Source organism: Carya illinoinensis, chromosome 9 (assembly GCF_018687715.1).
Source record: "Carya illinoinensis cultivar Pawnee chromosome 9, C.illinoinensisPawnee_v1, whole genome shotgun sequence".
Classification (NCBI taxonomy): domain Eukaryota; kingdom Viridiplantae; phylum Streptophyta; class Magnoliopsida; order Fagales; family Juglandaceae; genus Carya; species Carya illinoinensis.
The window spans coordinates 17,854,972-17,878,289 of record NC_056760.1 but is presented as its reverse complement, the minus strand read 5'-3'; the positions used below and the strand labels follow the sequence as shown (position 1 = coordinate 17,878,289).

Below are 23,318 nucleotides of genomic sequence, written 5' to 3'. Positions count from 1 at the left end.
TATAAAGTTAAAAACTTGTTTAAATATTATTTTTTGTTTCAAAATTTGTAAAAATTGTATTAATTTTTGTGTTTTGTTTTCAAATTTGTATTAATTTTTTTGTTTGGATAATGATTAGGTAATAATTAGATAAAAATTAAAAATTAAAAATTAAAAATTAAAAAGTATTTTATATTTAAATAATTTTTAAGAATAAAATTATAAAAAATTTTAAAAATTTTAAGAATTATTTACTTATTCAAACATGGCCTTAGGTAGGGACACAAAGATTTTGTATTGCGCCCAATATGAAAGGTTCATATCAAATATGAAACAGTGAAACATCACGAGCCGTCAAAGCGCGTGATGCCAACAACTAGTGTACGGTAGCTTACGAAGCACCAGACGGTCCAGACATCCACCGCGGCGCAGTTTATGGATAGCCATTTTCAAAATTTCAACGAAGTTGTCTTCTTTATAAAGTACACGGTTATGGAATATAATATCCAAAAATAGAATGTCACTGAGAACCTCACTAGATTTCATTTTACGGAAAAGGAAACATAATTGGGATTTGAAAATCTAAAAATAAGATGTTCAACAATTTTTCATGAAATTTACACACGATACTTTTAAAGAACGATTTTAAGATTATATCAGGTTATCTATTTTATCATTTAGAATTATATTTTTGATAATCAGATGAAATGATTTTTCAAAGTATAAAATATACAAAACAGTGGGTGCAAACAACAACCAATTCTCCTTGTAAACTTGGTTTCTTGTAACGAAATTCATGTTATATTCCAGCAATCAACAGTGGATTACCGAGAGAGAGGGTGGATCCAAAACTTGGAGAATCCGAGGATTCCGAACGTATATTGCGGTCAAATCGTATTATTAGGCTAGTAATTAGTGCCTCTTTCTTGAAACGCATTTTCACATCTGGGTAGGATAAGATTTGTCAAGTGTCAACTGCCGACAGTGGTGGATTCTCATACCAAAGCTTTTGCGAAACCTGCAGGAAAGTGTAAAGACAACTCTGTTCGAAAACAACTCGATTCCTACAGAAGCTCCGGTTGTTTTTGTCAAATTCTTGATCATGACGGCAAAGAACCTTTTCGGTTTTATGATTTTTGCGTCGAGTTGCTTCAGGTTGCTTGGATTTGCGGAGGCAAGGGTACCCCAAGAAGAAGGTACGGGCTCTCTTCCATTCTCTTTGGTGAGGTAAATGAAAGAAGCTGAAAAGCTTAAATCTTGGGAAGCTCGTAGTACTGAATGTCACCCGTTAACCGCATGGACTATTTGGGCTTAGCTTATCATTTTCATTGTAAGAAATCAAAGTTTTCTTTTCTTCTCTTGTTCTTGTTTTGATTTTCTTGGTGACCAAACGGAAAGTTGGGTTTTCTTCCCTCTTGAAAATTTATGATAACATGGTGCTTAATTTATTCATGGTTTTCTGGTTGTCTGTTATTACATGGGCTAAGTTCCATTCAGTCTAATTCGACTCGTTCTTGCTGGCCTGAAATAAAAATTTATAGCATAATTGTTTGGCTTTGCTTCTTTTTCTTCTTCGTTTTTTACAATTTTTACGGATTAATCATAACCCAAATCTGGAATTTCATATTGAGTTTTGTTTGTTTGTGGAGGAAATGCAAGTTTGCTGATAGAAGTATATAAATGTTCTAGTTTAATCATGTGAATGCTTGGGAGTTTAATCATGTGAATGTTCTAGTTTCTTTTGGATCTTGAGCTGATATCTCTTTAAAGAAGAAAGGGAAACTAAAAGCAAAACTTATTTTAGGAAGACAAACATAAACGAAGAAACGTATAAATTTCCTTTTTAGTTCTTTGCATTTACCTCAAGCCTGAAGGTTGCTTTAAATCTTGCATTTTCCTCGGTTCTTTGTAACATAAATTTTTAAGTTTCATGTGGCCAAATGTGGAGCAACGAAGTGGGATTGCCAATTGTTTTTTTTCTAATAAGTACAGTTGTACAATATTGGTTTGACTTGTGATGGTTTTTTGATTGTTGACGATGTTTAGTTGATGCACTTCAACAAATAACTAGTACGATGGGTGCAATGTATTGGAAGTTTAATGGCAATTCATGTGAAGTTGAAATGGTTGGGGTAGCACCAGAGCCACCAAGGAATTCTGAGAGCAGCATTGGTTGTGATTGCCACTTTGAGAACAACACTGTCTGCCATGTCGTAACGATGTATATTTTCCCCATCTTGTTACTAGTTAGTTTTACATCAAATATTCCATCTTGCATCATTGTACATCTCTATAATCTGGATGGGCAATCTATGTTAATGCTTTTTTTTTTTTTTTTTTTTTTTTTCGGTGAGCAATCTTACTTAACTCCTCTAAGCCTTAATCTCCAATATTACATATATATATATATATATATCTATATCTATTCTTTTGATTATTTTTATTATGTTGCTAAAAGTTTTTTGGAGGGTACATTGTAAATGAAGCCCCGCAAACATTGTTTTCAAAAGCAGCCTTTTTTCTATATCCATGACATATGTAATTTAGTGGAAATTGATGGTAGCACACCATATATATATATATATGATTTCCCGTGTGTTTGTAGAGTGCTAAAGGGTTTCAGCCTTTCTGGCATGCTTCCACCTCAACTGTTCAAGCTTCCTTATCTCCAAAATATGTAAGATAATTTGAAATGCTCCACTTTTGTGTATGAATTTACAGAAATTGTTTCTAACACAATTCACTAGAATTATTTCACTCTTTTCAATTTACACTGATCTTCCTCTCATTTTAGTGATTTTGCATACAACTATCTTAATGGGACAATACCACTGGAATGGACTTCAATGCAATTGACTTCTATGTGAGCACTTGTAAAACAATATCTATTAAGTTTTCATTTTGTTGCTTTTATCTTAAATTAACCAGCAAGTGACTTGCAGCTCTGTTCTAGCGAATCGCTTATCAGGGGAAATTCCAAAGGAATTGGGAAATATTACGACTCTCAAATACATGTGTGTTTTAATCTTTATTTTGCCTCTCTCTCTCTCTCTCTCTCTCTCTCTCTCTCTCTCTCCATTAATATATTGGACGTCTTATGGTGATAGAAGTCTTCGTGAATTTGTTCAAGTTGTGCAATGAAGTACAAGGCTCTGAAGTTCTTGTTAAATGATTTCTTTGCTTTACCATTGGAGGGTTTAATCGTGAGTTTAGTTCCCTTGGGGTTTATTTATTAGTTATTTTTTTTCCCAAATAGGTGCCTTGAAGCAAACCGATTCTCAGGCATTGTTCCTCCTGAGCTTGGCAACTTGATCAATTTGCAGACTTTGTGAGGCATCTTATTTCTTGATTTTGGTGTTTTATAATTCTTTAGTTTTCTTTGCATTTTTTTCACATTTATGAAAGATTTTGTTGTTTCATTGCTGCAATATTGTAATTGCAGGGTGCTCTCCTCAAATAATTTGACAGGAAACTTGCCGAAGACTTTTTCTAGGCTGCAAAATCTAACAGATTTGTAAGAGTTTGTTGTATTTTCTTCTGTTGACATATTCATCTTTGCTTTAAAGCACAGGTATCAAATATTGGCTGATGAACATCATTTTATTCCATATGCAGTAGGATAAATGACAACAACTTCAAAGGAAAGCTGCCTGACTTCATTCAGAACTGGAAACAACTGACAAGACTGTATGATCCTTGTTTCTCAAAAACTCTCAAGTGCTTTTCTGAGATTTCGACATTTGACCTTAACCTTACACATATTTCTATTTATTTCATTCAAATTTGAATTACTGAAGAGAAATGCATGCAAGTGGACTGGAGGGACCCATCCCACCCAAGATATCTCTCCTGCATAATTTAACTGAGTTGTGAGTACAAAGATTTCTTAAATCGATGCATTTGTTTGAATAGGGTGTGATTTTTTTAATTAACCAATAGATTTATCATCCTTTATACAGGAGGATTAGCGATATGGATGGGCCAAATCAGGACTTTCCTATGCTGAGAAACATGTCTGGCATAGTAAGATTGTATGTCAACTGGTTACATGGTAAAAATTGTATATGTTCGATGTGATGATGGTTTACTTGATATAATTCCGTTCTAAATCTCAGGGTTTTGAGAAACTGTAAGATTTCTGGGGAGATCCCTGCATACATCTGGACTATGAAGAATCTGGACATGTTGTAAGTAAAGCATGTGATGTATTGGAGCCCTGTGTTCTGTTAGCTTGCAATGGCATATGTGGGGGTGTGTATCTTCAAGATAAATAATTAAATAAAACATTTTTTTTTGTTGCAATGAACTAGAAAGACGGGGGCTATTTAAAAAAAAAAAAATTGAAATGTTTTTGTTAGGTGAAAACTTCTCTTTTTTTTGAGAATTCTCGAAATAAATTTTTAAATTTATTTTATACTTGGTTTTGTGAAAGTGGGTAATAAAAAATTTATAGAAGTGGATAATAATATAGCTATAAATGCTGTGGACTGCCACTCTAGGCCCTAGAGTTTGGGTAGGAACTCTTGGGCCCAAATCCCAAATATGGTATGTTGTGTATTTCAAAGAAGTATTTCTCAATTTTGTTTACAAAGAATAAAAAGAAAAATGAAAAACATGATATTTTCAATGGTGTTGGTTTCTCTTAACTGAAAATAGAAAACTATTTCTGGAAGTATCATTTATGCCCTTTGAAGACAGGATTATAAGTGTTGTCCGGTGCTTCAAGCTTTCAATTATCAGTTAACAAGGCAAAAGAACATAGTAAATGTTCATGCAAAGATGATAAGCAATATCTCAACATTCATGCTTCGTGTAAAGTCATCAGATAAAAAGAAAGGAATAGAAAATGGCTTTAATGAAGGTTTAGAAATAAGTTCTGAGTCTATTGCAAAGATCAACACAATAGAAAATAACCTGGCTAAAAACACTATGAATATTGTGTTCTCCTTAAGCAACCTAATTACAGAAACTGAAGATAGCATGGGCACATCTTTTTGTTGTTAGACACTTGGGCACGTACTTATGCAAATTACACAACATGTTGGTGTGCAAATGCGTCCACATGTCATGACCCAAGGAATTGTTAGCTACATCTAGGCTGTACCATAAAAGACCAGTTGAAGTTGCACATGGAGCTTCCAGTAATACTTATCAAGCTCAGTTCTATATAGTAAACATCCATATGGAACAGAGCACCCTTGCAGTTTTTCATCACTGTTTAAGGTAACAATTTTCCCTCACTTGAATTCTTGACGTTCTGGCTGTCCTGTCTTGTATGCAGTGCTCTGGTGTCATATGGTGTTACTTTGTTGACCTTGATACCATTTGTCATGACCTTAAAAAGAACCAGTTGAAGTTATATGGAACTTTGAGGAATCACTTAGAAAGGTCAATCCACCTAGTAAATATCCCATGTGGAACTTAACACCCATGCAACGCTTTCCCTACTCAGGGTATCACAACATACTTGTAGATATGTGGTTTACATGAAATCAAAGTGCAGAGACCTATGGTTCCAAAAACACTCTGATAAAACTATGAAACTCATTTCTTTACTGCTGAACATGGCCCAAACTCCTTGCTGCTATTGTTTCTCAATTCTTTTCTTGTTAGTATTGTCTGGCTTGCTCCCTTTTGCATGACTTACTAGCAGACATAACATATTGATAGAACCAGTGTTTTCTTTCATAAGCAAAATGACATAGGCTACTTTCATAAGCAAAATGTAAGCAAAATGACCTAGGCTACCCGAATATCCATCATGTAAGGTATTTTTTTCAAATTATAAAATTTTAGATCACCTTTTTCTTAGGACTTTCCAGGTTGGTAAATTGTTTCTGAGGATGAATATTAATTATCTTGTGACTTTGTTATTGTGGTAGGGATGTCAGTTTTAACAAATTAATTGGGGAGATTCCAACCAGTGCCAACTTAGAGCGCCTGAGATTCCTGTAAGTATATCAAAATACAGGCTGTATTAATTTATATATTATAACTTCCATTGCTAAAATACTTAAAAATATTTTTCAAAATCTAGAGGACACAATTTATACACACACAAACACCCGAACAAACATGTGCATGCGACACCTATGGCACGATGTTCTATAATCAAGCTTCCTTTCTGGGCAGAACTGTGTCATAAATGTTTTGGAATGCAGTATTATGTTTTCTGGTAGGATTTGTTCAAATGCTTTTGAGTTTTAGTATTTGTATAAAACACTAAACATTTGATTGTGTTTTTGCTAGCTTTTTAACTGGCAACTCACTAAGAGGAAATGTGCCAGAATCAATTTTGAAGGCGGGGAGTAATATGTATGTATTTTTTTAATCTGGTATGCTTTTAATTTTGTTTCATCATTTGGATATATTGGCAGTCTACTTTTCACTTGGTGCTATCCCCATGTGGTTTTGGTTTATCAGAAACAGTTCTTGGTTCTTGTAATTATATATTAAAAGTGGAATTCCGCAAACAAACGATTTCCATATATAAGGGTGGAGGTTCCTGATTTTCTTTTTACTTAATTCTATTTTATTTTATTTAATGCTATCAAGTTCATGAATGCTCTATTTTCTCTTCCGTAGATGGTCTGTCTTTTTAATGCATGTCTCAGAACTTAAAAATAGAATTTCCTCAAAACTCTTTATGGTTGATATTAATATATTTTGACAGTTTTGCATTGAGAGTCCCTATGCCAATAAAAAAAAGATAGACCTTTTCCAGTAATATTCTGAGAGGAAAAAGAAAAAAAAAAAAAAATCAATATTAAGGCAGTTGAGAAGGGCCTTTGTTGCTCATCCTGCCCCTAGGCAGGTCCGAACAACTTCAGTATTAAACCTTCCTCCCAACATTGACTGGGCTTTTCAGCATGTAATTATGCAAATTTGCTTTTATTTTCTGGATGGTGAGAGTACTAGCATTAGTGTCATAACTTGGCCATTTTGAAGAAAAGGCATATTCCCTGATAACATGCCTTTTGGGTTCAAATTCTTCTGAAATACTAAAATAATAGTATTCTTAGATTCTTGTTATCCTTTTTTTTTTTTTTTTGGTTCTAGTTTTGTTTGTTTTTTATTTTTTATTAAAGGATTGCCATGGTTTTCTCTGATGTATGGATGCAGTGATCTTTCCTACAATAACTTCACATGGCAAGGTCCTGAACAGCCAGCTTGTGGAGAAAACTTGTCAGTCTACTTTTATACTCATTAATTGCATATATTTCTAGTTTGACATGGCTTTAAAGCTGATAGTTCTTTCAACCTCTGTTGTCTTATTAGGAATTTGAATCTTAACTTATTTCGAAGCTCCTTCAAGGAGGACAACATGTAAGATGCTTCTTTTGTTGATTTATTACGCTGTTTTTTTAATAAGTTTCCAAGCAGCTAGAAAATGAGAAGAAGTTTTGTATAAGGTTAGGATTCCAAATATTGATTGACGACTACATTTCCTATTGATATATTCTTTTATACTCATTTTTGTACAGAAAACAAGGTCCTCATTGCTTAAAGAACTTCAATTGTCCACAATGTAAGGATAAATTTCTGGTGTTCCAAAAACTATTGACCTCTATGAAACTAACATCAATTCTCCAAGTTTTCTTTGAAATTTTTCTTTGAACTCTCATATGAAAATGTGAAATTGTTTTCATTTATCAGTATAGACATATAAACTATTTTAATCATTTAAAAACTGCTCAAGTGAATCTCAGCTAGCCCTACGAAAGAAATTCTAAAACATTGAGGCCACTCTTAATTTCTGCAGGTCACATGGCGCATTTTCATTAAATCAATATGATGTTTTCACATGGAACATTTGCATTAAATTGGAGCATGAAAAACTTTTACAGGGGCTTGGTGTAGTTTTGCCTTTTGAGTCCTTGTTCCCTGATTTATTTCCACCATTCAGAATAAAGTGCAACAATGACTAAGCATATGGGCTTGATGAGAGTAAAATTCAATTGGAATCTTAGGTTTTTTCAATCATTCTAAGATTGGAATTAGAACTGAATGAGGTCCTGTTTCGTTTATTTCAATGAGACTGCAGTTCTGATGAACACTTTCTGTGTTAGAAGTGAGCTTGAGTCTTCGGTTCTGAGGTTAACTCTGACCATAAGATAGTGTTTATAGTGACTGCAGCTAGTTTTTGCATTGTTTTGGTGGAGAGTTTGGTACAAAGAGGAGGCAATTTTATATCCGCCGTTTTTATATGTAGAATGAATGAGGCAATTTTATATCCGCCGTTTTTATATCTGTTTTTACATTGATGGTAACTATGGAGCTTTGGTTCGTGGTCATTTTTCTATTTGAGTATACTGGGTGATACCTGCATTCCTTGGAAATATTTGTCAGCTTCTCTTGATGATGATTTAGAAGTAGGATGAGTTGAATGGCATAGTGAGCAGTTTATCTTTGCTTGAAGTGGTGAATTTGGAATATAGGACTGTAGGGTGTTGAAAGTAGTGCTTCTGTTGCTAACTATGATTCTTTCTTAGATACCATCTATTCATTGACTTATTGGGTAGTTCTGGTAATATTTTCTTTTCAGTCTTTGCTTTAATAGTGCTTCTGTTGTAGAGCTCGCATGCTCTAGGGCTGCACCCTTCGTTCTTGCATTTCTCCTAATCAGATTTGTAGTACTCATAAAAAAATGATATTGTAAACATTGATAAGTTTTTAGAAGTAATTACTGTCAAGTGGATTCAATACCTCCTTAATGAGGATTTCCTTTCATTATATAGGCACAATTGTGCAAGATACAAGGCTAGCATCAAGCGTAAATTACAGGAATTAAATATATTTACAAGAAAGGAAACTATGACTATGTACAAAATCTAAGTATGGAACTTCTGCTATCTAAATAAGGAAGTATATATATACAACTCATAAAAGATAAATAAGGAAATAGGAAACATATCATGCTGTCATTTACTACCTTCAAAAATAAAGCATGGGGTATACATTTGAAGCTCCTAGTAGCAGGAAGGAAAAAGAGCCAGAAAATCCTGGAAACTTAGACTAGAAAGACATAAGTGGTTGACATCCAGTGGTAGGGGACAGTCTTGAGTTTCTCATGAGCATAGTTGGGGACATCCGAGGACTATGAGGTGCAACAGACTCATGGATGGAGGCTTTCAAGGCTGATGAGGATCAACATGAGTAGGAAGATGCTGATAATCCTGATGCAAGGGAAGCACTCTTAGAAATCCACTTTGAGCATTTATGAAGAACCAATTGGAGAAGATGGAAGAGGATATCAATGGTTTATTTATAAAAGGTGACTGTGGACCTGGGGCTCCACAGTTTGTTGAAAGGCCCATCTGCCTATTTGCCCCCATCTCTAATTGCAAGTGGGCTGGAGGGTACTAAGACATGAGGCCACGTGGTCTATGGAAACTTAGAAATTTTCAACACAGAAGTTGGGGGCAATATAGAAATGGAGATTTTCCATTGAAAGGGGTTGTTGATATGTTGGCTGGGGGAGTTGGGGCTTGGGGAAGGATGTAGTGGGAGAATAGGAGAGCATCCATCTCTTCTAAACTAGTCTTCATCACTGTGTGGAGGACACACCCTTCACATTCCCGACATGACAGCCTTTGATTTGCAAGAAAATTTAATTTTAGCTTTTATTGCAAATCAAGTCTTGCAATGTCAGCAGCATGGAGGGTGTATCTTCCATACTAGCTTGCAAGTAGGAGAACTCCACTGGGAATGAGCTGAGTATATGCAAGTCTTTAGACAGTAGACCTCCAGTTTCCATGAGTTCAGGGCCCTCCAACTGGGTGCGGCAGAAGGTAAACAATTTTCACAGATTTGTGGGGCTGTCGTGTTGGCTTTGAGGATGATTTATTACACTCTTTACAGCTAGTGTTTCATTCTCTGGAAGCTTAATTTTGGAGAGGAGAGAGAGAATTGAATTGAAAGTGATTGAATTATTATGGTAGCATGCTTTTAAAGTAGTTATGAATTGTTGTGATCACTTGATAGTTAAAGACTACAAAGGGGTATATAAGCATATATTTCTGTGATTATCGTAAAGCTTGCTTTCTAATAGATACTTTTAAAATTATTATTTTATGGCAGATTCAAATTGTTTGCATATTAATTCTGGTGGAAACAATTTAGCCATCAAGGAAGATAAAGTCACAGTTGTATATGAAGGAGATGGAGATGTTGAAGGTGGTGCTGCAGAGTACTTTATTCGTGACAATAGTTACTGGGGGTTTAGTAGCACTGGGGATTTCATGGATGATAATGATTACCAAAATACACGTTACACTCTGTATCTCTCATCGGCCAATGTATCTGAATTGTATGCCACAGCACGTGTATCTCCTATGTCGCTCACTTATTTCCATTATTGCTTAGAAAATGGGAACTACACTGTAAATCTCCACTTTTCAGAAATAGTGTTTACGAATGACAAAACATATAACAGCCTTGGGAAGCGTGTATTTGATATCTATGTTCAGGTAATCTGTGACATTGATGGAAATTCTATATATTTGAAGTTACATGTCAATTTTTAATAAGAACTCTTTGCCACAGGAAATATTAGTGGCGAAGGACTTCAATGTTGAAGATTACACCGGTGTTGCTCAAAAGGCAGTTGTAAAACCTATATCTAATGTGATCGTCTCAAACAATGTTCTAGAGATCAGATTCTATTGGGCTGGTAAAGGGACGACAAGAATTCCTGATAGAGGAGTTTATGGTCCCCTTATATCAGCCATTTCTGTAGTTTCTGGTGAGTAGTTTGTGTGAATGTTTCCTCATTGTCTTATTACCATCTATAAATACACTATATGTGCTTTAGTTACTTGCACTAGGCCCCCATGATTTTCAACAAGAGAATATCTTGGGAACCTTTTGGGGGACAGGCTTTTGTATGGGAAAGAGAATATTCTATCTGTTTCATCAGACTCGGAAAAGATCATAGTGTTTGTTCTGTATTGAGGATGCATGAAATCATTTTCCTTCCATTTTGTTGGGGCATATATAGTTCAAGAAAAAGCATAAAGACAAATCTCAACTGCTATTTTGAAGTCGAATCAAAGGAATTCATCTGTGGTCTTTCAATCCATTGTTTGTTAAATCGTACCCTGTAAATTGAAGCAGTTTGCATTTAGTTGCAAGATTAGAACAGTGCAGCACCAACGTAGATATGTTGTTCTTTAAATCCTTTGATTGGAAGCATAATTGGTTTAATCTGTTTCTATGTGCAGATTTCAAACTCTGCCCGAATGGTGGAGCCAATCGCACTGTTTATATCATTGTTGGGGTTGCAATCGGAGCATTATGCTTACTACTCTTTTTAGGGGGAATCCTTTGGTGGAAAGGCTGTTTGCTGAGGAAAAGGAGGGGGAAAAAAGGTGCAGGCTATAATCAAATGTCTGATTCTCAAATTGATTTAATTGCCTGTACACAGCCAAGTTGAATGACCAAATGATGTCCAAGGAGTAGGATGTCTTGACTTTTTGACTTTTGTGGTTGTGGTTTACACATCTTAACTTGCTAGAGAAATGCATCCAAATGTGCATTATTAAATTATTATACCTAATTTTATCAGTTGATAGCAAAATCTAGGCTTAAATCTTCTTTAAAAAGTGTTTCCATAAGGAATATTTATCACAACAATCTGCCCACGAAGCATCGTTTTTGGCTCTTGAATTATGCTGCATTCGTTGGACCAAGTTATGTAGGTATTGTTTTCAAAAAGAAAAGTTTATTGAAGGAGATACTGAGCTAAATTGTTTGGGCATTTTTGTTTTGCAACGGAAAGGGATTCTTAGGCATGATGATATTGAATTCTGATACAAGTGGTTGAAGTATTGCTTTTTAACTGTCAGATTTTGTGAATAAAGAGTTGATAGCATGTGTTAGAAATCAGTTTATGACCATGATATATAGAGAAAAAAGAAAATCCGTAGGCATATTCCCCATGGTTTGCTATGCAGATGAGCTTTTAATCTTTCCTCGAGTGTAACCTGAGGAAGTAATTACAAAGAAAGTGAATTCCTTAGTTTACTGGTTCTTATGTGTGTCATTGTGCAGACGCTAGACGACTAGATTCGGTGACGGGGACTTTTAGCTTAAAACAAATAAAAGCTGCTACTAATGATTTTGATTATGCCAACAAAATTGGAGAAGGTGGCTTTGGTCCTGTTTACAAGGTACCAAAACTTACTTCACTTGACTTATTCCATTTGAGTATGGATTTTCCTGCTTATTTGAGTAAGGTTGGGTGCAGGGTCAATTACCTGATGGCACTGTCATAGCAGTTAAGCAGCTCTCGTCTAAATCAAAACAGGGTAATCGGGAGTTTTTAAATGAGATGGGAATGATTTCCTGTTTGCAACACCCAAATCTTGTGAAGCTTCATGGATGTTGCATTGAAGGGGATCAATTATTGTTGGTATACGAGTACATGGAAAATAATAGCCTTGCTGGTGCCCTATTTGGTGAGTAATATGTCATTCTGCTCAGCTGTGAGATATTATGATAAAAATAATATAGTATGAACTGTTTGTGATTTGAAGTTTTATGCAGCTAAAGTTTGCCTCAGCTGAGCTTATCTGGCTTTCGAATCTTATATTCTTTTCTTTATTTTTTTTGGTCTCTCCTTGAATGTTTCCTGTGTTCTTGTGTCTTCAGGTTTTTTGTTTCTCCTTGTATGTGTTCTTGTATCTTCCTTTTTCTGGTTTTTCCCTGTAGGTTTCCCGAATTTTTCAGATGGTCATTGTTTTTGTTTTTTATCCTTTCAGTTTTGGCAGTTTTATTTAGTTTGGTTTCTCTTTGTAGTGTGTTCTTGTATCAGTGTCCCCTTTTTATGCTTTTTCAATGAATTTCTTGTCTTTGTACATCCAGAAAACAGTCAGCTTAAACTAGACTGGCCTACAAGGCTTAAGATCTGTATTGGGATAGCAAGAGGTCTAGCTTTTCTCCATGAAGAATCAAGACTCAAGATTGTTCACAGAGACATCAAAGCAACTAATGTGTTGCTGGATGGAGAGTTGAACCCTAAAATATCTGACTTTGGATTGGCTAGGCTAGATGAAGAGGAGAAGAGCCACATTACCACCCGAATTGCTGGAACCATGTCGGTTTCTAACTTATCTACAATCTTATAGTTATTTATGTGGCTAATTGGCATTAATTGCATTCAGATTTTGATCTGCAGAGGATATATGGCTCCAGAATACGCATTATGGGGTTATCTGACATACAAAGCAGATGTTTACAGTTTTGGAGTTTTGGCCTTGGAAATTTTCAGTGGAAAGAACAACAATAATTATATGCCAAGTGACAACTGTGTTTGTCTTTTAGATCGGGTACCATACAACTTCGTATCCGTGTTCAATTGTTACTAACTCATTCCCGAAGCTACCATAAATTTATACAATATGATAATTGAATAAATTATATTGCAGGCCTGTCATTTGCAACAAACTGGAAAATTGATGAAGCTCATTGATGAGAGGTTGGAGTCTGAGGTTGACGAAAAGGAAGCTGAAATTATGGTTAAAGTAGCTTTGTTATGCACAAATGCATCCGCATCACTTCGGCCAACCATGTCTGAGGTGGTAAGCATGCTTGAAGGGCGATTGGCTGTTCCAGACCAGATCCCGGAAGCAAGCAGCTATCATGAAGACCTGAGGTTTAAGGCCATGAGAGACCTCCATAAAGCCACGCAAAATCAGAGTTTGAGTGGAAGCCAAACCCACAATTCAACAACATTTTGCTCTTCCTCTACATGTGGACATGACTTCGGTGAAATCAAACCATACTCAGAATCTTGCTGAGAAGTGTGAGTAGTCATTCCTCTTTGTAGCTCTGTAATCAAAGTTGGCATTCTTTTACAGATGGATTATTAACTGCACTGTGAGGACACTGAAAATTTAAACTTTTATTTCCACTCTTCTTCTTTTTTCGTGTGTATTTTTTTTTTAATCTAAAAATTAGTGGAAGGTAATTTGATTACAATATATCTGAATACGAAGACATAAAAATAAATCCTTGTTGCAATTGTTCGCATCTCTTATAAATATTCGCGTCTCCATTATCTAGCTTTCTGAACCGTATTAACAAACATTAGTATTATATAAGAAAGTCCATACCTATATATATCAAAAATTTTATGTGCATTTATTTTAAGTATTATTTACACATTTTGCGTCATTTTTTTTAATATAACCATGTATGATGCACGTGAATCAACGTCTTTTAGGCAGATGAAGACAAAAATCCGTGATGTTTTTGGGACAATGCTAGAAACGTGCATCACAAATAAAATGAATTTTTTCTCTTTCTTTTTAAAAATATATTTTAAATATTTTTAATCATTAAAAAATAGAAACTTATTAATAATCATTTCTTTAGTTATTAAAAAAAATAAAAATAAAATAAAACACACAAGTAAACATATCGTACTATCCTTTTCCTTTTTTCTAATGTCTCAATTATAAGATCTTGGTTCTAGCATTGTACGAAATTCCATCAACCTTACATCATCCTATAATTTTTAGAAAAATCTTGAAGTGACCGGCATCTCTATAATTTTTTTATTTAATAATTAATGAAGTATTTATTTCAGTGATGTTAAGAATTTAATTTATTTTTAAAAAATTAAAAATATAAAAAAATAAATGAAAAAAATAAAAAAGTTTTTTGTTCTTTTGGACCGGTCTCTGCTACATCCTCGGTTTTCTCTGAGCATGTCTAGTGTGGAGGAGAGATATAAGGGTACGGCTGGCTTGCTCGTCTAGTTTATTTAATTTTTTTTAATATTTTTAATCATTAATAAAAAAATACATAACTTTATTAATAATCACTTTCTTAACCATCAAATAAAAATAAATAAATAAATAAAATTAAAATAATTAATAGAAAAGTTTGAAGGGATTCTACTAATATTTTCCGAGAAATAAGATATCAATATGGAATGTTGATAAATTCTCACATCATGTGTTTGGCAATATTTATGGAAGGAGAGACCCATTTTTATTTTTAATATTTTTACCCTTTTATTTTCTTATCAGTGTTTCAAAATAATTCTTTAATTTTACAACTTTTTATACAACGATATTTTAAAACGAGTATATTTATATAAAGTGATGTTATTTTCGTAAATTTTTGATGAAAATACTTTTCATTTAAAACATAGCTGTACAAAAGATTGTATCTCTATAATTTTTTCTAATATTCGAATATCCTATTTATATATCAATAATAAAATGTCATCATCATATTCTATAGGGAAAAAAAAAAGATCAACGATAAGTACAAAAATGGCAACACAAAACAAGTATATATCTTAAAGATGGGGGGAGTCACTGTAATATTTGGAAAGGAACAAACATTAACTAAAGAAGAGTCGCAGACAAATTAAGCAAATCAACATATATCTAAAATGATCAAGTTCTTTGAAAATCTTGTAGAAACTTGGATTTGATCTTGTTGAGTGCTATTGGAATACTTCTTGTATTGATCCTCTCTTCAGGTGAATCTACGCAACAGTCCAAAGCTAGTCCCATGATAGATGATACGCTGTCCATCGTAGATGCATCATTATATCTTTCCTCTCCCAACAAACTGGCATCAATGATTTCAACTATGGAGAGATCAGCTAGAGATTCCTCTACCCAAAGCTTCAAGTTCATCTCTTCAACAAACATGTTATCTGTAGGTTTCTTTCTCGTGAAAGTTTCCATCAGTAAAATGCCATAGCTATACACGTCGCCTCTTGTAGAAACAATCCCTTCGGATCCATACTCTGCATCATACAAAAGAAAAAGGGATAAATTTAAATGATTTGAAGGGTATAAATCAATATTTAATGATCAATGGAATGCAAAAGCAGCATTATAAGATCACCTGGTGCCATATACCCAATAGTAGCAAGGGTCATGGTTCGCTTTATAAGATCCTCATCTCCTAAGAGCTTGGCTATTCCAAAATCAGCAACATGTGCAATCATTTCTTCATCCAACAATATATTGTTAGGCTTCAAATCACAGTGCACAATAGTTTTCGAGTAACCGAAATGAAGGTATTCTAGTGCTGTTGCCACATCAATCATTATGTTTAGCCTTTGTAACATACTCAAAAAGCGGTCACCAGAATAAAGCCAATTCTCCAAGTTCTCATTAGGCATGTATTCCAATACAATGGCTTTGAAGTCGATATTACTGCAAGCACTAATGATTTTGACAAGATTCCGATGACGAATATTACTTAGTACCTCACACTCTACATCAAAGCTATGAAAAGCCCCTTCTATTTGCAAATTCAAAACTTTTATTGCAAAATCCTTACCATCCAAGAATGTTGCTTTGTACACAGACCCAAAACTCCCTTCTCCAATCAACTTACTTGGATTAAACCCTTCTGTTGCTCGTAGAAGCTCATGGTGAGAAACTCTTCTCCATGGTGCTAAAGGAGACAAGTCTACCGAATCTGTTGACTTCTTTTGGCCTTTTTTTGAGATTAATATAAGGGATGCCACAAGTATTAATGTTAATCCAACTGCAGGTAGTAAAAATGTTAGTATATGCTTGATTTTGGACCTTCTTGATTGAGAAGAATCTTTTTTGCAGGGGAGAACTTGCAATTGGGGAGCACCACAAAGTGCATCATTTGACATAAACGATGCAGCCGAGAAGTTTATAAATGGTCCTCTTGTAGGAATTTCTCCTCGTAGTCTATTGAATGAGACATTCAAATATTTAAGATATATGAGTGCTTCTAAGGATTTGGGAATCTCTCCAGATAAATTATTACCAGAAACATCCAAGAGCTCCAAGCTTACCAAATCACCAAATGATTTAGGAATTGAACCTTCCAATTGATTTCCTGCTAAGGAGAGACTATGTAGATCTTTGAGACTACCGATTGTCATCGGGATATCACCCGATAATCGATTGTTTGATAAATCCAACTGTCTCAGTACCTTCAAATTTCCAAGATCTAATGAGAGGGGGCCATTTAGAGAATTCGATGATAGGTCAACCTCCAATACATCTATCAAGCTCCACAAGCTCAAAGGAATCATAGAAGTTAATTTGTTTGAGCCTAAGTAGAGCTTTCTTAGCGCAGCCAGATTATTTACGCATTCAGGAATTTGTCCAACTAGCTCATTGCCTCCTAAATGTAACTCAAACAAGCTCTTTAAATGACAGAGATTTGATGGGATGGGACCCTGCAATCTATTACTATTCAGATATAAACCTTGGAGCATTCCCAATTTCCCCCATGCAGTTGGAATCAATCCAACCAACTCATTGTTCCCTAAGTCCAAAGTTGTCAAGCTGCTGAAATTGCCAATATCTTGGAAAATGTTGCCCTTGATATTGCAACCACCCAAAAAAATTTTTTGAAGAGAAGTGGAGAGATTTCCAATGGAATTGGGAAGGATAGCATTTAGTGGATTTTCTGTAAAAGATAGTATTTCCAAATATATGCAATTTGACAAAGAAGAGAAAAAGGCTATTCATTTCTGGAGATCCAATAGTCAAGTTATTGATTTCTAAGTTGAGATACTCGAGGAAACCTAAATTACCAATTATATTTGGAATGAAGCCATAGAATGAGTTCACAGACAAGTCTAGATGAGTGAGTTGTGATGCATTGGAGATGGAGCTGGGAATTGCTCCATTGAGTTTATTTCCCCCAAGCAGAAGCCGCTGAAGTTTTGGAAGGAAAAGGCCTAGATTTGATGGGAGAGGACCAGTGAGATTATTCAAAGGCATTCCAAGGATTTGTAATTTTGAGATATTGAAAATCTCAAATGGAATTGGTCCAGAGAAATGGTTGTCTCCGATATTGAGCTTCTTCAAGTTTTGTAGATAATCAATTTCATTCGGAATTGCACCTACCATAATATAAATAATCACGAGTACATTAGTTTAGCCAAAAAAAAAAAGAGATTCAGTGAATCATATATATTAATAATCCAAAAAAGGAAAACGTTAAATCCACTGATAATGGATCTAAAAGCGGGTTCCGATAGATATTTATTTATTTTTTAAATAATGATTAAGGAATTAATTTTTTAATAATATTGTGAATTTCTTTTTAAATATTTAAAGGTATAAAAAATATATATGAAAAAAATAAAAAAATAAAAAATAAAAAGGCCATGCATTAATTAAGACGGATTTCCCATGAAATCTAAGCTTGAGTATTGTTCGCATTCCCCATGCATTAATTAAGACGGAGCTTTGGTCCTTGGACAATTTATTACTTTTCGTGTGTTTATGTATAAATATATATATATATATATATATAGAATTATACAGAGAGATAATTACATTTTCTCCAATGAATTAAAACGAACCGATCGTAATTATTATCTCTTTAACTTAACTAGTACGGCTTGGACCTTAGTTTAAAATTCTAGTGAGCATGGAATACAGTATTGTACGTAATATATAGTTTGTCTTGGGAAAAATATAAATAAATTATATATCTATGAACAATTTTTTTTCTTTTTTAAAAAAAAAAACAGTAATGAACAGATTATATATTTCTATCCTCTACGAATATTAACTTTTTTTTTTTTTGTCCTAGATGACTTCCTTAAAACGTTCTACTTTTCTGGTCTGTATGTGTTGAAAGTGGACCAATCCGAAAATTAACAATCATTTTGTACGTACGTACATCTGCAAATCAATGATGCTTTCCATGATTGTAATGCACAAATTACATATAATTAATGACTAAATTAATCACATACCAGTAAAGTTGTTTTCGGCAAGTTCCAAAGTCATAAGCATGGTTAAGTTTCCGATTGCCGGCGGTACTCTTCCGTTTAAATGATTACTCCACACCGAGAAATATCGCAGTTGTTTGCAGCTGAACAAAGTGGATGGAAGTCCGCCATAAAATCTGTTATAAGCAAGTTGAAGCCTTTGTAAGTTGCGAAGATGATTAAACGTATCCGTCGGAAGTATCCCTGAGAGCTCGTTGGAGTAGAAATCAATCGATTGTAGCGAAGGCATTTTAAACAAAATAGAAGGCATCGGACCCGAAAGCTTATTAACTCCAAGATCAATTGCTTGCAAGGTAGATATGTTGAAGAGGGAGGAAGGTATGTAACCCGAGAACCCATTGAAGGCCAAATCAATAATTTCCAAGGAAGACATATTCGATAAGGATTGTGGGATAGCACCTGTGAATCTATTGCCAAGTAGAAACAAATTTTGAAGTTTGGATAATAGTCCCAAAGATGATGGGATTTCTCCACTGAAGTTGTTGAATCCAAGATCCAAGTTTTTCAACCGGTAAAGACGAGACAACTCATTGGGCACAGAGCCATGAAAATTATTGTTTCTCAGTGTTAGACTAACAAGAAATGAAAGGTTTCCTATATGTGGAGGAATGGTACCCATAAAACCCATGTAAGAAAGGTTCAAGACTATGACTCGGTGATGTCTAGAACCACAAGTGACACCAATCCAATTGCAAACAGATGTATTGGTGGACCAATTGCTTGCTAGAATGTTATGATCAGGGTCGGGATGAGAAATACCAATCTTTAAGGTAAGAAGAGCAGATTGATCTGTGACAATATTTGGAATGGTTGCATCAACTAAGATAGCCATATTGTAACATCGTACCAAAAGCAGTATCACACAAAGGAGGAGTACTCTATCCATGAGTGATGTATCTATTGATCACTTGATGTAGAGGAATTAGTATTTATATATATGGCAGTACTCAAAGTTAATGGAGCATTAAAAAATTAAGAGGATAATTAAAGAGTAGGGGAGTTAACGAATAATGACTCGAGAGTTGTGATCATAGGTACCTAGCTAGTTAATGCTGGTTGCATTTTATTGTTCGAGTATTGGTCTCTTGATCACCAATTGGAAATTCATCGAAGACAATTAATGTTCCGTAGACCTACACTAAAGACCCTATGAAAGAAAGACAGGTCCAAAGATTACTTTACTTAATTGGGTTAACGTGCATATGGGTGCATAAAAAGCAAAAGAAAACAAGAGAGTCAATATCCCACTTTCCCAGATCAATCCCAATCAGAGACGACTGATGAAGAGTACTGAAGCAAGTGGGTAGCTATTGACAAAATTGCTTGATTGATTGTCTTGACACTCGACAGTCAGCAGCAAGCAATCGAACGCTTATAGCTCTTTCCCTGTTTAGTTGTCTTTCTTCGCAGCATTCAATTCCCCTACGAAACCAAAACTTCCACACAACAGGTCGTAGATTTTACGCTCGAAGAAAACTTATGTGCTAGCTAGCTGTTGAATCAACTTAATTTTCAAATAATTTGTAGTTTCACATGATCGGTTCGTTCTTGCTGGCCTTTTCATGATCTGAATCGAATTTAGTCATATATATTCGTTGATGGCCCTACTAATCTGCATCAGTTTGGTTCAAAATTGGATCGTAAATTAAAAGAAGTAGAGATTTTGGTAGACATCTCGTGGGATTTTAATTTCGGTTAAGCAGAGATGGAATTACTTGACTAGCGGACACGTATGGCTGAGCTAATTATTTTGCGAAATGTCCCAATGAGTGAATTGGTTCGCCAGACACCCGTAGTACTGATACATACATATATCCAGTCATCAAGTGAATTAAGATCTGTTTATAATATTCTTATTATTTTGAGATTTTAAAAAATTAAATTATTTATTATATTTTACGTAAAAATTTAAGAAAATTATAATATTAAGATAAGATAAAATATTTTTACTATTCAAATAGTACCTAACATTATTTTTGCTTTTTTTTTTTTTTTTTTTTTTACTATCTTATTTTCAGAGAGTGGGAGAGTTCATGGATGTGCTGGAGTTCTAATAAGGTATACTAGGATCATTCATGGGTATTGCTATATATATATATATATATATGGATGCTACTCATCATCCAACATGATAATATATTTTAATTATTTTTTTTAATTTTTTTTAATTTTATTCTTACTAAGCTTATTAAGTTCTCTATTCATTATCCATATATCATATATTTATTATGAAAAAAAAAAAAACTAAAAGGAATTGTTTAGGACTTTTTTGTTTGGATTGTCTAAAATTTTTTCATATTGCATCTATCTCAATTTTCTCAAAGTATTGGATTAGAAGCAATGGTAATTTAGTCAATAAAATAAATAAGACACAGGTTAAGGTCTTCCATAGGGGTGTAATTGGTCCGGTCCGGTTCGGTTTTGGATAAAATTTAAGACCGAACCAGTATATATCAATTTTTCATTTTTTAAAACCGATTACGTACCGATTACGCTCCTAAATTGGTACTCCAGTTTTATCGATTTTCGGTCTAGTTTAGTATGGTCTTCCAGTTTTAATGTACTATATTATATATTATATAATATATAATATATTATATTACGGTATATAATACCCTAGTGATAATATATTGTAATATATTATAATATATATTATAGATTATAGTGATATATTATAATATATTATAATATATAATGATACAGTATTGTATAACTATTAATACAATAAATAAAATGATATAAGATTTTAAAATTTAATATTATATTAATTAATAACTTATCATATAATATAAAATTATTTTATATATAATTATATATTATATATAAAAATTATATAAAAAAATAATATATATATATATATATATATATATAGATATATGAATCGGTCCAATCCATTTTTAGAAAAAGAACAATCAGAATCGAATCGATTTTGACCAATTTTAAAAATAATAAAACTAATATTGAACCAAACCAAACTTAAGATCGAATCGATCTCATTGGTTTAATCTGGTCCGACTAATTTACCAATTCACCAATTTTTTTTTGAGAACTACTACACAGCAGCCTCACACCTAACATATCATTATTTTTAAAGTGTAAAATAGAAAAAGATAAAATAATAAATTTATATTTTTTAATAATATAAAAAAGTATGAAGCTGTTATTTATATTTTTCTTTTTTTTTTAATACATTCCTAGCCCTTCAAAGTCTCAACATCCCATAATCTAGAAAAGGGCATAAAAGTTTCGTTTCACTGAAGACTTCTTAACTTTCCATAGAATTGACTTTGATGTGACAGACCAAGCAAGCATAGGGTTCACACTACGTACCTATGTTGACTTCAGTGCCAAAAGTTGAGAGTTCAGACTTGAACCTGTGAATCTATTGCCAAGTAGAAATAAATTTTGAAGTTTGGACAATAGTCCCGAAGATGATGGGAATTCTCGATTAAAGTTGCTGAATTCAAAGTTTAAGTTTTGCTGAATTCAAAGTTTAAGTTTTCCAACCGATCTCTTCATAAAAAAAAAAAAAAAACAAAGTTTTCCAACCGATAAAGACGAGACAACTTGCTGGACACAGAACCATAAAAACTATTATTTCTTAGTCTTGACTAACAAGAAATGAAAGGTTTTCGGAGAAATGGTACTCTCAAGACCATATAAGAAAGGTTCAAGGCTATGACTCGGTGATGTCTAGAACCGCAAGTGACACCAATCCAATTACAAACAGATGTATTGGTGGATCAATTACTCGCTAGAATATTATGATCCGGATCGGGATGAGAAATACCAAACTTTAAGGCAAGAAGCAGATTGATCTATGGCAATATTTGGAATGGTTGGAATGGTTGTATCAACTAAGATAGCCATTCAATCTATGGCAATCTTTGGAATGGTTGGAATGGTTGTATCAACTAAGATAGCCATATTGTAACATCGTACCAAAAGCAGTATCACACAAAGGAGGAGGAGTACTCTATCCATGAGTGATGTATCTCATGAGGTAGAGGAATTAGTATTTATATATATATATATATATATATGGCACTCAAAGTTAATGGAGCACTAAAAATTAAGAAGACAATTACAGAGTAGGGGAGTTGACGAATAATGACTTGAGATCGTTGTGATCATATGTACTTAATTAATGCTGGTTCCACTTTCTTGTTCGAGTATTGATCTCTTGATCACCTTGGAAATTCATCAAAGACAATTAATATCCCTTAGACCTAAATTAGAGACCATGCACCTATGAAAGAAAGACAGGTCTAAAGATTACTTGACTTAATTGGGTTAACGTGCATATGGGTGCATAAAAAAGCAAAAGAAAATAGGAGTTAATATCCTGGTAATTTTCCAGATCATTCCCAATCAGAGACGCTGATGAAGACTGAAGCAAGTGAGTATAGCTATTGACAAAATTGCTTGATTGATTGTCCTGACACTTGACAGTCAGCAGCAAGCAATCGTACGCGCTTGGCTCTTTTCCTGTTTAATTGTCTTTCTTCGTAGTATTCAATTCCATTACGAAACCAAAACTTCCACACAACAGGTCGTAGATTTTACACTCGAA

General features: G+C 33.9%; 3 protein-coding genes across 7 annotated transcripts; 1 reads left to right on the top strand and 2 right to left on the bottom strand.

Annotated features, from left to right (window-relative positions):
- The first annotated feature begins 521 nt into the window (after positions 1-521).
- On the top strand, positions 522-13,902 carry LOC122277379 (probable LRR receptor-like serine/threonine-protein kinase RFK1). Of its 5 annotated transcripts, XM_043087346.1 has the most exons (25): positions 522-883; positions 1,004-1,175; positions 2,026-2,200; positions 2,585-2,656; positions 2,774-2,842; positions 2,922-2,993; positions 3,236-3,307; positions 3,422-3,493; positions 3,595-3,666; positions 3,777-3,848; positions 3,939-4,010; positions 4,095-4,166; positions 5,862-5,930; positions 6,229-6,294; positions 7,102-7,164; positions 7,258-7,305; positions 7,464-7,507; positions 10,060-10,448; positions 10,525-10,723; positions 11,202-11,348; positions 12,031-12,149; positions 12,227-12,437; positions 12,844-13,075; positions 13,157-13,307; positions 13,407-13,902. In XM_043087346.1, the coding sequence occupies exons 2-25, from the start codon at positions 1,082-1,084 to the stop codon at positions 13,776-13,778; spliced, it is 3,024 nt and encodes a 1,007-aa protein (XP_042943280.1). In that variant the 5' UTR covers positions 522-883; positions 1,004-1,081; the 3' UTR covers positions 13,779-13,902. The 5 variants fall into 5 exon arrangements, with proteins under 5 accessions (XP_042943280.1, XP_042943279.1, XP_042943282.1 ...); XM_043087345.1 differs by having other exon boundaries at positions 522-1,175; XM_043087347.1 differs by lacking the exon at positions 522-883 and having other exon boundaries at positions 1,171-1,309.
- A 1,362-nt stretch (positions 13,903-15,264) lies between these two features.
- Positions 15,265-19,668, bottom strand: LOC122277382 (receptor kinase-like protein Xa21). The gene is made up of 3 exons (XM_043087350.1): positions 18,710-19,668; positions 15,850-17,845; positions 15,265-15,748 (listed from the first exon to the last, which is right to left on the bottom strand). The coding sequence occupies exons 2-3, from the start codon at positions 17,210-17,212 to the stop codon at positions 15,390-15,392; spliced, it is 1,722 nt and encodes a 573-aa protein (XP_042943284.1). The 5' UTR covers positions 17,213-17,845; positions 18,710-19,668; the 3' UTR covers positions 15,265-15,389.
- LOC122276883 (receptor-like protein kinase) lies at positions 17,253-19,577 on the bottom strand. The gene is made up of 2 exons (XM_043086776.1): positions 18,710-19,577; positions 17,253-17,845 (listed from the first exon to the last, which is right to left on the bottom strand). The coding sequence occupies exons 1-2, from the start codon at positions 19,575-19,577 to the stop codon at positions 17,253-17,255; spliced, it is 1,461 nt and encodes a 486-aa protein (XP_042942710.1).
- Positions 19,669-23,318: the final 3,650 nt, after the last annotated feature.